Genomic DNA, 16,465 nt, shown 5'->3' with positions numbered 1-16,465 from the left:
TGTAAATCGTGCTCCGTCTTTTGCCTCCCGCTTTCTGAAGAGGAGCGCGTCCGTAGAGTGTGAATTTGAGCTCATTTAATTTCAGTTCGTGGGCTGAGAGTGAAGGTACAGCAATAGGATCAATGTTTATTGTGTGGACAAGCCGCTAATTGTGCCCGAATAAACTCAAGAGTTCGATCATTTACATATGAGTAGAATTAGTGGAACCTGTGTAAAGTCCTCTCTGTTGCGGCCGCAGGTGTGGGGAATGGGGTTCTTTTGCTTATTTTATTTCGTTGAAATATAGGCTATAGTATAACTGAAATAAGCACTAAGCTACAACAAATAGCCTAAGTGCAATTAAGTTAACTACGGAAATGTGTAGGATTCTATATAAACTAGATTCAAATGATTCCAATTCACGAACAAATGACATTCCAGTAAAAACCTAACAAACTAATTAGTGTCCTATATGCAGTCACGCTTGAAGACGTAATCAAGCTTCAATCAGAAGAATGTTAAGTCAGCATCTTCACAGGCTACACTGTGTGAGCAACTTGAACCAATTCTCCTCACAGTAAAGATAATCACTGTGTTTGAACTTGAAAAGCTCCGTTTCGGCCTTTTTGTAATAATTTGTTGTGAGTCTCAGGTGAAATCGTCTGCAAACAAATGAATTCAAGCTGGCCCTCTTAAAAAGACGAGAGGGCGACTGGTCATTGTAGCAAGCACACAAAACTCTGGATTCCAGCAAACTTTTTATACAGCTTTAAAAGGGTCTCTCTTTTTTTCCCCATTTCTTGCTATACCTCTGGCCAGGCTAAGTCTTTTCTTCCCTGCTTTAATCCTTCGCTTTATTTCAGAAAAACACAAAACCAGGTTCCATGCAGTGCTTTAGTGGCTAAAAGTGAAAGAGCTGCTTCTTTGGAGGCTGAACTCTGAATCGCGCTGGAAAATTGGTTCCTCTGAATAGGTGAAGGAGGAAAAACGTTTAATAGGATCCGAGGGAGGTTCTGCTCTCGCAATCTGCTCTCTAAACAGGGTGGAAATAGGACCTTCTCAATTGTACAAATAGTAAGTATAAACCAGCATGGAAAAGCAATTTTCAGCGACAAGGATTAGCAACTTGCAATGAAAATTGAAACAGGTCGGACGGTCCCCAAATCCTTCTTATTAAACCGACCTGAGCTGCATATTTCATGTGAAACTGAGCGCTCGTTTAAATTAATAATTAAATAAAACTAACTAAATAAATAACACGAAAAACAATAGTGAAGAAGTACAAAAGTGTATTATAAAAATATCACGAATATCAACTATTTAAATACAGCAATATATTCTGCTTAAAAACATAATTTGTCATAAAAACGAAGTTGAAGAAAAGACACTAAAATAATGTCATTTACAGACATTATGTCTATGTCTTACTGCTCTGCACCTCGCGGATCATGATATGAACCGTGCGTGGATGCGCGACAGACCATTTGAGGCAAGAAACTTAAATAATAATCTGTAGTATCTGTCATGCATGCATACCACCCCCGTGGCCGTGTATAAATGAGCGGTAGGAGAGGGGACAGTTCTGGTGATGGCGTTTCATTGTCACCCTGATAAGAGCAAGAGCAAGTGATGTCAGCTAAGTGCTCCAGACAGTGATCTCGCGCTGATGAGGACGTCTGCGAGTAAAATGTGACAGTGCAGTCACGCCGTAATCGTTGAATAGCTACATCTGCTGTGCGCTTTGGAGGAAAAAGTTAAACTACAACATCGACTCTCTGGCATAAGTTTGCTGTAAGATTTTCGCAAGTACTGAATAGGAATCGACTCTGGGAGGGGATTTGTCTTATTCTCTGCTTAACGAGCTCTGTAATGTCCTGTTAATTTTGTGTGTACTAGTTAATGAGCATTAATCGGGTACCCCTGGACGCTATTGTTCTGGGGATGGCCATTTGAATGCAAATGGTGACAGTGTAAAAGCAAGGTGCTTATTAAACTGGTGCGTGTCCTGGCTTTTCTGGAATTCAGCAGGAGAGGACGGGGCGGCTGGTCGATGCTCACACCAAGTTGGGTAGAAATGGCGAGCTCTCTCCCTCTGGAAACAGTGATGTCTTGCCCGAGACTAGACGACAGGAGCGGGGCCACGGCGGCACCCAAGTCTCTGGCCTTTTCCATCGACAGAATCATGTCCAAGACGTCGGAACCAAAAGCCGCCATCGCGGAGGAGGAGCGCCGCGGAGGACTTGAGGGATCCGAAGGGAAGATGACGCTCGGCTTGTGTACCCCAATTCCCTGCATGATCCCGATCCAGCCGTTCAGCTACGACCTGCAGGCCAAGGCTTTAATGAACTATTCCGAGTTTTGGAAAGTTAATTTCAGGGGAGCACTATGCACTTCAGCGGCCATGTGTAAATCCAACTGCGGCGTCTGCGGTAAAGCGGACGCGGGAGTTAAGCACTCTGTGTTTCCGGGAAGCAGGGTCATCAAGCCGCAGGTGATACACCAAGCGCTGGCCATGCCCACTAACGGATCGTTGTGTTATTTCAATTACTTGGACTCGGCTTATCATCAGTCCGAGATGCTGAGCGGACATTTATTTTCCTCAGCAATCGCGAACTCTCAAGCACAAGCCATAAGCGCGCATCAGAAGCTTCTCTTGTTGGAGAACGCCAAACTTGCGTGCGTTTCACCCGAGAAATTCCCCACACCTCAGTACCCACATAAAGAGCATCTCCCTGGGCAGCTGGACCAGATAGTGCGGGAGAACCACAGTCTGACGGAGAAGAACGGAGTGAAAGCGCACAGCAAAACGAATAACTGCTCCACTGACGGGAAACCCAAGAACTTCACGTGTGAAGTTTGTGGAAAGGTAAGCTTTCGGATTTTGTCAAGTTGTTTTGACGGGATGTGGGAAAGTAAAATAATGCTCACACGGAATAAATTGCAGATGATTTATTAAGCTCTTTCGTTTTTCCTTCATAGGTCTTCAACGCGCACTATAACCTGACTCGTCACATGCCGGTGCACACAGGTGCGAGGCCGTTCGTGTGTAAAGTATGCGGGAAAGGTTTCCGACAGGCCAGCACATTATGTAGACATAAAATTATTCACACACAGGTGAGTAAAAACAAAAAAAAAACTACAATAATTCATAATTTAATATATTTTGAATAAAAAGCACGCGCGAGATTGACTTACCCAGATGTTGTGAATTCATTCACAGGAGAAACCTCATAAATGTAACCAGTGTGGAAAAGCTTTCAACAGAAGCTCGACTTTAAATACACATATCCGAATTCACGCGGGCTACAAACCATTCGTCTGCGAATTTTGCGGAAAGGGCTTTCATCAAAAAGGTAAGCAACTTCTGAATTCTTTTTTTCACGTAAAATAAAACCGGAAATATTTCATTCGATTGTTTTTTTAAGTTGTTGAAATGAGGCCTTTATCAATTTGTCACTCAGCTAACAACTTACCATTACAAGATTTTTACATTTCATATGGGTCAAAACACAGACCTTTAACTCCTTTGTACGTCGACGTGATATTAACTATGTTTGACAACTTCTTGACTTCAACATGCAAAGTGCTGATTAGGGAAGGCTTGGAAATGAAACTCTTCTGTTAAATGCAACTTAATTGTGAACTGTTGACCTGCTGGAAAAAAAAAATGACATAATTCGTTTATATTATTTATTTTTTCAGGGAATTACAAGAATCACAAACTGACCCACAACGGCGAGAAACAGTACAAGTGTTCAATCTGTAGCAAAGCCTTCCATCAGATCTATAACCTCACGTTTCACATGCACACGCACAACGACAAGAAGCCCTTCACCTGTGGGACCTGCGGGAAAGGCTTCTGTAGGAACTTTGACTTGAAAAAGCACATACGGAAACTGCACGATAACGCCAGTTGTTTATCCCGCGGAAACGATTCTTCCAGAGGACACCAAAACCAAGACGCCACCAGTGTTTGACTGAACTTGGACAACTGATGAACCGCACGATCTTTTGTGGTGCTTTAACATCTTCCACCGACATGAACGAAGATGAACGGGACGGGAGAAAATCATCACACCATCGAGGAATTGTACATAAAACAGAATAAAATATTATTTAATGAAACCACTGCCATACGGGGCTACCAAGCAATTATTTGTAGACTAGATGAAGGAAAAAAGCGTTTTATAAATAAATGCAACTTATGTGTAAAAGAAATGTTTGATACATTTGTAAATTTGTTGACACAGTAAAGCGAATATGCTAAAATAAAAAATAAAAACATGAATACAATAATGTCGGATTTCTATTTTTTTTCATTTGTAGAAAAAATACCCGAGTTCAACATTTAAAATGTGTCTGTTTCACATGAACAGTAATTGTTTAATTTTTGTGGGTCTTTGTATTTGTATGATTTAGGAACCGTGCACATAGGTTAAGGTCAGTTGTAAATTAATAGAAACGTGATTATTTGCCATTGTAAAAAGAAAGAAAGAAAGAAACAAACAAACAGAAAAAGGGTCTATATTTATAACTTATTTACATACAATTGGAAATGAGTTAACTGCGACTTTTTTAAATAAATAAACTAGGCCTATAATTAGCCACATAACAGTAAATTATAAACCACCTCATAAGCTAGAGTGATTTTACAGTTTAAAAAAGGGGACAAACAAGACTCATTAATCTATCAAATATAATTACTATCGATCTATTGCCTTGCAGCCGTTCAGTGCAGTTAAATTTAAAGCTCATAATGACATGTCTGGTGGAGTTCAAAGCCTGTGGTTTCACAGACATTTGATACACGACTCTGCCTCTGTGACCGTGCACTTGACTTCAGTTTAATGGCTCAAATGATCAGATAAAACACGGACTCTTGAAAGCCTGTTACGTTAATCAACTAAAGAGCCCCAGGGGAAGCTTCAGCACATCAAGTCGTGTTCATCAGTAGGTGGAAAATGGACTGCACTCATCCCACTTCTCCTCATCACCGCAGCTTTAATAAACAATAACGTATTCGGCGCACGGATCCTGGAAAAATATTATCCTTGCACGCTAACAGAAATTCTGATGAGAGACAAGCGCGTGATCCCAAATCTTGCTCTCCCAATTACAGCCCAATTAGCAATTATGCCCACGTCTTGGGACCACGAAGAAGACTAATATTACTAGTTGAATGGCCTACTCACCTCCTCAGAGGCAGAGGTTCTAAAATGTGTTTGAACAGAAGTGTCTTTATTTCATTCAACTGCATTCGAATGTCGTCCCGTGCGGAATATAGACGTGCTTTAAAAAAAAAACATAAATCAAAACATGATTTTACGAGGGATAACCGGGTCTCGAGAGCTACATTGCATACATTTGATATAGTCTACAGACTTTATAATGCGCATTTACTGAAAATGTACATTTTCTTGGGCAAGCTCAATGGAGAGAAAAAAGGCTATAAAAACTAGTAAAATTAAATTGAGAAGACTAAAGATAAAACATATTATTTTTGCAGTGACATTTTATTGCACCACGTTCTATTATAAAAACTTTCAGAACTGGAAGTATGATTTATTATACGAACAATGCATTTTCAATCGAAAAAAAGTAGTAAGAACTGTCTATTTTGTTCTGAATCAAAGTGCATCATTTGATTAAAGTTTTCGGTTTCAGTTCGATTTTATTGACCATTAATGACATTCAAGGTGGTCTAAAAGTGCGATGATCACTACAGGTTGTAACTTTCATTTTAATTTAAATTTTTTAATGCGTTGGCGATTTGTGTGAGTCTGGATCGGTTAAAAACAATATAACATTGGCAAAAAAAAGGTGAACTAAAATATCTGATAATTTCTGGTGATGAAGAGGTCTGGGAAAATACCAGTGGGGGCAGGTCTCATCAAAAGACATGTTTGTGTGGGTTATAAAAAAAAATCCGTTTTGTCCCTATCTTGCCTATAGTGCCTAAAAAAGATTGCAGAGAAGAAAACAACCCAAAGGCAGTCTCGTTGGCCCTTTTCTGCACTTACCTCTCAAACATCTGAGCAACCAGCTTTGCTTCTAGAAACATGTTAATTGACAACGGAGCTCATTACTGCATGCACATGTAACGCGGCGAGAGGGATTATAGGGACAAGAGCGCATTAATTAACTGTCAACAGCAGAGAGCATGTACACGACAGAGATCAGCCGAAATTGAGGCATTTACAAGCGACAAAAGCCCGGCTGAGACAGGAAGAAAAAAAGACCCAGACTTTTGTTTGGTCAACTCAATTGATTGTAAATGGAAGATTAACGGGGGTAGCGTCAGCATTTTTAAGGGGGCGCGGAAGAAAAGGCCCCAATTAAGTCCACCAAATGTTAACTACATCGTTTCTCTCAGTTTAACCCAAATGAAATTCTAATTAAACCGTCCTCCTTCCATCATTTTGGAAAGCAATTTATCTCCCAGTTGGAGAAGAGCGGGCTAGTTGTAGCCTAGTACTTGTTAAGAGAAGCGTTGCTTCTTGGCACAAAGCGCTTGCGAGAAGCATTGTAGCGCGCCAAGGGGAAAGTTAATGAGCGTCAGGCGCGCGCTCTTTGGATCCGTTCCTACAGATCGGTGTTGAAAAGATGGACTCAGCCAAGCGACCGCATGGTGTTCTGTACACGTATTTATGTCCAAAAAGATGATGATAAAGAAGGTCAACCTGACAATATGTTGTTTAATCCAGTTTTACAGGCTGCGAACATTCATTCAACGAATAACCGAGACAGCAGAGGCTATTCACAAATAAAATTAAAGTAGACATTCTCAAATAAAAATACGTATAAAATACAATTTATACAAAAATGACGAATACACATCTACTGTGATGAAAAATGTCAATCACAGAAAAAGGGTAACTTTCATGGCAGGGGGAGAAAGAATAAATTAAAATGTAAATTATCTCATTAAAAGCGGAAATGTATTAAAGGGGTCATATGATGTTTTTTTTAAAGATCATTATTTGGTGTAACAGAATATGTTGACATGCTTTAATGTTCAAAAAACACATTATTTTTCAAATACTGTACATTATTGTAGGTCCTATATGCCCCGCCTCTCTCAAACGCTTGTTTTCTACAAAGTCCCTCCTTCCGACAAGCGCAGTCTGCTCTGATTGGCGTGCTTTTGCTTTCGCCTAGAAACACACAGCTTCTCCCTGACATGGCTGCTTCAACACTAACTGCGGCACTAACACTAACATTTGGGCGGCATTATGCAAATATTTCCACATAGTGAGGTAGATATGTGGGGGCGTGTTAGAACGAGCCGTTTTAGGGGGGCGTGGCAGAGTCTTAACTTTGATAAAGAATATCTCTTTGGTTTTGAGACTTTAGTCTTTGCAACTTCAGGGATCTTATCTATGCACAATCAGCTTGTAACACTCCAAAGAGAAAGGAAAACTTGAAATCGCATCATATGACCCCTTTAAACTAGCTAACTAAATTAAGTAGTAGTAGTAAAGCAGCATTTTCTTCTAAAATATTTGAAAATAATTTATCCGCCAAATTAAAGTGGTGTAACCAACATAAGAAAGACACAAGAAAGCCATAAGAAATGATAAGAAAGAAAAAAAAATCATAACATATTTTTCATACTTTTTATATAAAAAAAGGCATAGGGGTAGCTCAAATCAAATGCAGTGACAGCCAGAAAGCAAGAAAACGAAATGAAAAAAAAAAAAAAACATAAGTTGTGTACTATCACACATAACCAATGTACTTTTTTAATTGATAGACACCACACATTTTTTTTAAATGTTGAAAAATATGTTTAAAAAGAAAAAAAAAACTTCAACAATTCTTGTCACTTGTCTTAAAAACAAAGAACTTGGCATACATATTACATTTTTTTTATGATTTCAGACATCCTTGTTTACACATGGATGTTTGAAATAGTGTCACATGCAAAAAGAGAAATGAAACATGCTTTGAGAGTTCACATTCCCATTCCTAAATGAGCAGGACCAGGCATTACCCACGCAGGGCCTTGAGTGGCAGACAGCGGTGCCCCCTTCGCTGCGTTCGGCCTGCTCGTCAAGGGCACGCTCAGAGAAGGAGCTTTATTGCTCTAAGGTGTCGAGGCAGCCACATGGTAGCGGAGTGCAGGGACTCTGCCTCGCCGGAATTACATCAATGTCAGTCTCGGGTATGACCTCCATTCAGAAGCAGTCTTGAGGGCTTCAGGCCACGCAGCTGAAGGGGACCTTCTGTCCCCTCGTCCAACTCTTTACCCACAATGTCTTAAAAGAGACGAAGGTCTGACCTCAAAACAATCTGTTCTATATTCAACAATCTCAGCACCCTATTATATAAATATGAATGCAAGTGACACATTGTGTTAGGAAATAAGGGATATGGGCCAAAAGAAACTGCTAAATGAAATCTAAGGCTTACCAGCAGATCTCCAATAGTTATCTGTTGAAATTGCTGTATTGCTTCTATAGAGGAGTGACCTGTAATCAGTCACATTGTTTGCCAGGATCAGTAAATCTGGGATGTCCGGTGCTAATCTTTTGACCCAGGATGCCCTTTCAGGACAACCTCCACTCCGTTTCCCAATGGATGGGTCTTAATTAACTCAGACCAAAAACCCTGCTGTTAAGCTGGTACTCTCTTCAATACACCAAGTTAGAATGTAGGGGATTTGATATAAAGCGATGTGTCACTCACTGATCCCTTAGGCTGTGATTTTACGCCCAGTCTGTGGTGGGTTTCTGAACAAAATATAGTCCAATCCATATACAATTTTATTGGCATCTATGGTTCCACGAATAAGCTTGAACATCCATGGAAACTTTCCATTGTTCTTTTTAGTGGAAAAAGGTTCCAAAAGTTCTTCACACTAAGAAACCCCCAAGGGCATTGCTGAGAAAATCTTTAGAACCTTTATTTTTAAGAGTGTAAAACATATAAATACATGACTACACACAAACAATCAATGCGCACTCAAACTACTGCCACAAATGTTGGGATGGAGTGGTTGTTTTGACTACTTGGATTAATGGGATCCAGTGAGGTAAATGGGGAAAATAACAATATCGAAACCCGAAATCAATACAAAACAGAATGACGTATGAGTTAGCCAGAACAAAAACACAACAGGAGTCCCCTCATGACCAGCACTAGTGCTGGAATAATAGTTTCAAGAATGGAGAGAATTCCCCAACAGGCTCCCAAGCAAAAGCTATTTGTGTTTAAGTGCACTACATTGACAAAGATCTTTAGTTGTGAAAAGCTCCTTTGAGAGAAATGGGTGGTACGTTTTTGATGGAAGTCGAGCTTGTTTCGCTAAGGGAAATTTTTAATATTTATACCGTTCCAGAGATCTAATGATCAAAGATGAATGAAAATACTCAAAAATATCATTATGTATTTTTATTTAGCAATTTTACTATTATTCAATCAAAGTGCCATAATCCTCAACATAATCAGGCTTTCTTGTAACAGCAACTATGCCATTTTTACAGACACAAGTTATTCAGTAACAAACAACTTTGTTCTATCTTCTTACGATAGTGTTCTGAAGATCTGGCTGATGGCCAGGTGTCTGAAGCCCAGAGCTGATCTACAACATTTGGCCTTGGCCTGTGCCTGGGCTCTGACAGCCTCAGTTGGCAGTGGTATCCGTAGCCAAACCACCTCAGGGCTTTCCCTATTAGAATACATAATGCAGAACTAGTCATTTGGAAGGGCTCCAGATCGTGCTCTTCAAAACCCTTTTAGATAATTTGCTGTCGTGCCCTCCACCCACACCCAGAATTCTCCACCCCTCCACAGCCAAACAACCCCCCTGCCAATTTGGAAGCCTTGACTGGTGCCCTGACCTCAGGGGCAGGAGTCCCAGCTGAGGAGGAAGGGCAGCTGCCAACCACCACCACTTCAACCGTGACCATCCAGATGATCGCGTTTGTCAAGCCGCCACTCCGTGTCACCCTGAACTGGTTTGATCATCCAATTAGGCTAGGACACGGTCTGCAATCTCTCCCTCCATGGAGGGACGATAGACAAGACAGTGAACGAGTATGAGAAAAAAAATTCAGGATTAAACAGTATATGCACTCAAAGTCAATAAAAAAAATATATGTTTGTTATATATACCCACTTAGATACAAGCTACTTTAGAGCTTGTTTCATGCCTGGATTCCCAAAACCACCAGTCTGAATATGAGAAAACGCTAATTAAACAACAAACCTAATCAAAGAACAAATCAAATGCATAATTTTCAGAATTATAGACAACTTAACTCTCAACTCAAGTGGCTGACCCTTCAACAGACAGGCAATACAAGAGCAATTATCACATGGACAGTCCAAGTGCTCTGAGAGGCTTTGTGTGATGGCAGTCATGACCTCATTGTTGTTGAGGGTTCAGGAAGGAGGCAATGAGGTTTAGGGGTGCATTTAAAAGCAACATTTTTGCACACAAATTTTCCCACACAAATTTGCATTTGTGCATCTTGAGACAAGATTTTTTATTTAAGCTGGACATCAGAAAATGTTCTTGAAGATACTAGTAATGCTTAGCATTGCATAATGCAACTCAGATACAGTTTAAATAGTGGGTTAGGAAATAGAATGGTCAATTATTTTTTCTTGAAAACATGTTTATTATTTGACACACTATATGGATAATCCTTTTTTTACTTGTAAGGGAAAACAACTAATCTGAACTCATTTTAAAGTAGCTTCAATAATACCATTTAATTTGATTGCTAACTGCACAAATAATAGTTTTAATACTTCACTGTAAATCACAGCTGATTTTTACAAGTGATTCATTCATTTATTTTTCAATACACAGTTGTGTAGTTACAGAAAATGTAGTCAGTATTGCCCCCATGTGGATGCACTTGTGTATGTGAATGTTAATGCACTATTGAATGAACACATGTATTCTGTATTTGCATATATAATATTTAAATCAAATATATAACACATAAAAATAAATAAATAAAAATAACAATTTGGGGCAAAAAATATAAATAAGTTACACACCAGACAGCTCATCTAGGTTTGGGTCGAGGTGGTTTACCCTTGCACTGTGCAGGGGAGGGATCTTGTTGTCTAGTTTTCAGTTTCTGTTGTCTAAGCAATCTCCCAGTCTCACTCACCGGCTGTTGCCCTTTCCCAAGCAAATACTGCTCCCATTCTGGTAGTTTCCGTTCAACTGAGGCCCAATAATGAGTCTATGACAGGACAACAAAAGATCAACTTGTTAAAGGAGCAGATAACTCATAAATATTTATTTCTGTATCATATTCTTAAAGGGGTCACCGGATGACAATTTCCCACAAGCTGATATGATTCTTTAGGGTCTTAATGAAAAATTTCTCAATGGTAGTGTAAAAAACAGCTCTGTTTTCAGCAAGTCGTTTTAGTCCATGTTCCTTTAAATGCTAATGAGCTCTGCTCACCCCGCACCTCTCTTTTGTGGGGTGACCAGCAATACTGTAAACTTCAGCCGCGAAACTTGCTAACCACTGACGAGTTGCGCAAAACCACGTTCATATGCGCGCGATTTTTTGCGCAGCTCGTCAGTGAACAACGGCTCTGTGTAGTTAATGCTGCTCAATGTGAAAGCCCGCAGGTGATGGAGATTTACCGCTGATTACAGAACCGGCTTTCTGACAAGATGCGCATTAAATATCGCATGCGATTTATCGTGCAGCCCTAGACGACTGCCATGTTCATTATTACATCCAACAACAAAACCCCTCAATCGCTTAATCGGAGACATTCTTGTCTTCCCCTGCACCAGAGTCGACACAATGGCAGATAGCTCACAGCTCACTCAGGTAAGACATGACGGGCAGACTGTAAACTTCAGCCGCGAAACTTGCTAACTAGCACATTATTAGGAAAGGCGATTTGCAACGATTTATAAAAAAAACCCTTATACACACTTCTTCTGTAGATGAAGCTGGATCACGAATGATTCGAGTGAACATAGACACATTTAGGCAGATGGGTTAGGCGCATTCCCTTCAAAAACAACAGTAACATTAATCCTCCAGCGGCTCAGATGTCGGGAGTAAATGACGACTGTAGGGCTGCACGATAAATCGCATGCGATATATTATAGGGTGGATGTGTACACACACTTCCAACACACATTTATGTTCAAACAACATGTAAAGTGAATTTTGCATCCGATGACCCCTTTAAATCTTAAGCAGGTAAAACATTTAATGCTGGCATCTGCATTTAAACTACAGCAGCTGTCTTATTGTATTTTAAAAACACACGTCATTCCATTCGCTTTATAACCGTACCTTTTCGATTCATTATGACAGCCCTGATGGGCACACAGTTTCTTGGGGAAAGATGCCGTTGGCATCATATACACATGCAAAAAAGTACTTCAAATGCAACATTTACTATTGCATGTGTTCAAAAATGAAACACTGTGCAAGTTTTATTCTATGAGATGTAACTAATACCTCAAGGTTAATAATATCTGGGTGAAGCAGCTGTCTGGTTTGAAGATTTTTTTCAGCATTCTGTAAATCCTACAACAGAAATAGACATAAATACAAACAATTGTATTATAATACAATTATAATATATATATATTAAATTAAAAATTCTTCTATGTTAATTTGACTATAATAAATAAAATAACAACCTACTGTACTATAATAGAGCTCTGTGAAGCACCTAGTTTGGAATACATAATTGTATCATATAAATATATAGCACAGTGTATGTATAACACAGAGCACACAGTAGAGAAACCTTAAGGATCTGAGCATTCCTCTCCTTCGCTGCTTGAGACATCAGACGCTGCTGTTTTTTCTTAACCTTCTGCTGTTCATAATGCGCTTCCATCTGCTGCAGCAGTAATGCTCTTTTCCCCAGTCTACATGAGAAAAATTACATTCATTAAGCCGTTTAGATTCATAACAAGGATTGAATAATTAAAAATAGGTCTAAGAGAAGCCTTTTAACCGATGAGTACAACTGAAAAGACTCACATATCTTCTTGTTTCTGGCTGAGTTCAAACTCTTCGTGTGTATAAGAGGCCATTTAATGTAGTTTCAAAGACATGGAAAGAAAACTCAAACTCTGTCACTTGACTGAAACTTTATCAAAAGCTCGCTACTATATACATGCAAAAACCTCACACTGTTACAACAACCACGGCTGTTGCTCTGCGACGCCATAGTATCCGGAAGCAAAGCTCCAAACTGAAGCCTGCCGTAACCATAGCTACCAACTAGCATGTGTGCGGAAATGACAGCTCGTGAGCAAAAGTTTAGGACAAGTGCGCCCTCTATTGTTGGGAAGAGTTAAATAAACATAGAGTAGTTTAAAGTTACATTTTGAAATGTTTAAACGTTGAAAAAAAAAAAAGAAAAAAGTTTTTTATTTTTTCATTTAAGTTTGAATTATTAAATCATTAAATTAGGGTCGGCTTAAATTATCCTTTCCCTATTTTGATAAGTCAGTTATAACTTAAATGCACACACTAAAAGCAGCTTCAAAGATAGAAAATGTTTTACTATCCTTGTGGGGACATTTGGTCCTTACAATGTAGCATAAACACAAACACAAGCACACACACACACACACACACACACACACACAATCCCTAGACAGAACATCAGTACAATAGTTCTTACAACAGGGGGAGATGGAGAGAAAGAAAAACGAAATATGCCAACAGGGAATCGGTCTTTTTTATTGCAGGAGTAATGGAAGGATAAAAACAACAACAAACTTGTTTTCGTCCATCTATTGTTACTACATTATACGTTTTCAATGATTCAGCAGATACTGTATATCTACCGTAGGAGCTACTTTTGTTCAACAGTCTCACTATTTTATCAGTAGAGGGACTATTGGCTTTAACAGTAGAGCTGTAATACACTAAAGCTGTTAAAGTCTGACATAGATCAGGTGTTTATCATCACATTTAGACTGTTAATCAATGGCCTTAATGATCCACCTATAGGAATGGCATAATTTGGTGAACAAAATATAGGGGCTGAAACCTCCGAACATATTTGTATATAAGTATTCGACCATTCATATAATCTGCTGCTGAGATATCAGTTTATCTACAGCACAGATTCATAGCTGTCAGCATGTGACTGTTACAGACTGTTACACAATTCTTTCTTGGTTACCAGTCCTACATAGGAGAAACGAAACGAAACAAAAAACAACAGCTTCACTGTATCTCAAGGGTTGCCATGTCTTGCATTAATGTACCACCACAACAAAGCTAAAAGCCTTTTAGCTTTTGAGAATGTCTCTATAATTCCTTCCCAACTCAATTAAAAACCCAATTACTTGAAACGAAGGAACAAATTAGTAAATTGTATGCACAATTAAATTTTTTTCCGTATTGCGATACTGCGGTCTCAAATAGAAACCATGCAGTCACGTTACTTCCTCTGCTCTGTGCTTACACATAATCTGTTTCTACTTGATTAAAATTAAGCAACATACATCTTTAAAATAAAAATGAAAAATTAATAAATAAAAACAGACATAAAAATGTTAAAATGATTTACTGGTGCTAATTTTCATAGTGCAGCCTTGATTCATCACCACAAATTTAAGTATTTTACCATACATAAACATGGTAAACATATATATATATATATCAATCTGACACTTGATTTGAGCCATGAAAGTTATTCCAATATATTTTCTGTAAAAAAAAAAAAAACAGAACAAATGCTTAAAACTTCTAAGACTGAACTTTATTTGGTAGCTTTCATATTACAGTCATGTTTCACTTGATCTCTTCTTCACATTACTGTGAAGAGATTGTATCATCTATTATCATCAGCAGCACCAGAAGACATTCATCATTCATCATCTTTTCATCTCGCTCTTCTACACTTTCATTGTTTTCACAATTACATTATATTATATGCATTTGACATGACACTTTCATCCAAAGCAACTTCCAGTGCATTCAAGGCATACATTTTATCAGTGCACTGTACTTATGTTTTTCCTTCATTTATTTTGTCCCTGCTGTCCACTCCCTTTGCTGCCTATTATTTGTAGCATGACTGAATTTTTAACTTTTGCTATGTACCTCACCTGACAGAATCTTCTTGGGGCCCCAGACAAACTGTTCTTGGGGCTTGAAATACTTAATGGCAAATCTAATCAGCTCTCGTCTCTCTGACTTTTCCAAAACAGCAAACATAAAGTAATCTAGTACACTTTGTTTTAGACTTTGAAGATGTCCGACCACAAGCGTTTCATGGAGGAAAAACTTGACCAGTGGGGCCTGGTAGTGCTTCAATCCTAGAGTCCACCATGCACAAGCTTTACCCCTCTCATTTTTTAAGACATACTTACCCAGCAGCTATGTCGAAAGTCTTGCATGTCCTCTGCAGCTTTCATGTTCCTGCAACTCCTTCTGTGCAACACCTGTAAACAGAAATCCCAAATGAGACAGTTGTTTGTAAAACCTTTTCATATTCATAGATATTCATAGAAATAGAAAGTGGGAAGAATGGGAATTATTATAATACGAAGTTTCTTAAAACGGGTAGTGTTTATTCAATAATAATAATAATAATAATGATGATAATAATAATAATAGGCCTAATTACCTTCAGTTAGTTATGAATCTGATTAAAAAAAGGAAGCTGAGGACGGCGTAGATCACATGGAATGTTATAGAGCGTTATGTAAGCTAGCCTATAGTTCATAAATAAAATCAAAAATAGAACCAATGGATAAACAATAACTAGGCTACTAACAAATGCAAGGATGTTACTACTGTGTGCATGCTGTTGTAGGATTAATTACAACAACAAGAGAGACTACCAAATGAAAATCAAAATTGCATAGCACTGAAATCCAAGCATAGGCCTGCCTTCTTTCGTCTGACCAAATTCGCACTCATTATCTGACTCCATGTTAAGTATATTGGTTGTAAACTCAGGGGCCTGATTCACAAAAATCTTCTTAAGACATTTCTTAAGATAAATTCCTAGAAGTTCGTAAGAATTTTCTTAAGTGCAATTCTCAAGAAAGTTCTGAAATATTTTCCTATGAACTTCACTCCTATTTTTCTCAAGAATAGAATGGCAGTTATCTGGTTAGGGAGGTTCTTGCTGAATACCGATCAGTTCAATGGAAACTGCGCTGCCTGCAGATTAATGCAGATTTTATTTAAAAAAAATGTTTCGTGAACCCAGGCCCAGTTAGACAGCGCCAAGTTCAAGTATATATATATATATATATATATGTATATAGTGCAATAACTAAATAAGCAGATGTTTCTATTTATTTCTCTTGATAATAATGGAGGATGTATTACCATCCTGTACACGCTCATAACTCCTCTAAATATGTTCACATTTACACTCTTACAAATAAAGGTGCTTCACGATGCCATAGAAGAACCTTTTGTCTAAAAAATGGTTCCATAAAGAACCTTTAACATCTGAAGAACCTTTCTGTTTCACAAAAGGTTCCTTGTGGTGAAAGAAA

The 16,465-nt window shown here is 38.6% G+C and overlaps 3 protein-coding genes across 4 annotated transcripts in view; 1 reads left to right on the top strand and 2 right to left on the bottom strand.

Moving 5' to 3' along the window:
* Positions 1–16,465, bottom strand: part of LOC107656024 (opioid growth factor receptor-like protein 1) — a 28,320-nt gene that overhangs the window by 5,932 nt on the left and 5,923 nt on the right. The gene's annotated exons all lie outside the window — the stretch shown is intronic.
* Positions 1,036–4,224, top strand: LOC107656025 (fez family zinc finger protein 2). Its single transcript, XM_016443679.1, has 5 exons — positions 1,036–1,053; positions 2,005–2,845; positions 2,959–3,093; positions 3,200–3,332; positions 3,682–4,224. The coding sequence occupies exons 2-5, from the start codon at positions 2,030–2,032 to the stop codon at positions 3,954–3,956; spliced, it is 1,359 nt and encodes a 452-aa protein (XP_016299165.1). The 5' UTR covers positions 1,036–1,053; positions 2,005–2,029; the 3' UTR covers positions 3,957–4,224.
* Positions 9,341–13,218, bottom strand: cep15 (centrosomal protein 15). Of its 2 annotated transcripts, XR_001630510.1 has the most exons (5): positions 12,972–13,218; positions 12,733–12,856; positions 12,438–12,506; positions 10,100–11,183; positions 9,341–9,982 (listed from the first exon to the last, which is right to left on the bottom strand). XR_001630510.1 is itself a non-coding variant. In XM_016443680.1 (4 exons), the coding sequence occupies exons 1-4, from the start codon at positions 13,022–13,024 to the stop codon at positions 11,001–11,003; spliced, it is 429 nt and encodes a 142-aa protein (XP_016299166.1). In that variant the 5' UTR covers positions 13,025–13,218; the 3' UTR covers positions 10,052–11,000. The 2 variants fall into 2 exon arrangements, 1 of the variants encoding a protein (XP_016299166.1); XM_016443680.1 differs by lacking the exon at positions 9,341–9,982 and having other exon boundaries at positions 10,052–11,183.

Source organism: Sinocyclocheilus anshuiensis, unplaced genomic scaffold (genome assembly GCF_001515605.1).
Source record: "Sinocyclocheilus anshuiensis isolate Anshui unplaced genomic scaffold, SAMN03320099.WGS_v1.1 scaffold51, whole genome shotgun sequence".
Taxonomy (NCBI): Eukaryota; Metazoa; Chordata; class Actinopteri; order Cypriniformes; family Cyprinidae; genus Sinocyclocheilus; species Sinocyclocheilus anshuiensis.
The sequence above is the reverse complement of the archived record's forward strand: the minus strand, read 5'-3'. Positions and strand labels throughout refer to the sequence as shown.

Bases quoted from the DNA above. Each gene is read 5' to 3' on its own strand.
- LOC107656025 (XM_016443679.1), top strand. From the start codon at position 2,030: ATGCTCACACCAAGTTGGGTAGAAATGGCGAGCTCTCTCCCTCTGGAA. The intron at 2,846-2,958 runs GTAAGCTTTCGG...TTTCCTTCATAG, and splicing joins CGTGTGAAGTTTGTGGAAAG to GTCTTCAACGCGCACTATAA. The intron at 3,094-3,199 runs GTGAGTAAAAAC...ATTCATTCACAG, and splicing joins ATAAAATTATTCACACACAG to GAGAAACCTCATAAATGTAA.
- cep15 (XM_016443680.1), bottom strand. From the start codon at position 13,024: ATGGCCTCTTATACACACGAAGAGTTTGAACTCAGCCAGAAACAAGAA. The intron at 12,857-12,971 runs GTGAGTCTTTTC...TTTCTCATGTAG, and splicing joins AGCCAGAAACAAGAAGATAT to ACTGGGGAAAAGAGCATTAC. The intron at 11,184-12,437 runs GTATTAGTTACA...GTCCTGTCATAG, and splicing joins CAGATATTATTAACCTTGAG to ACTCATTATTGGGCCTCAGT.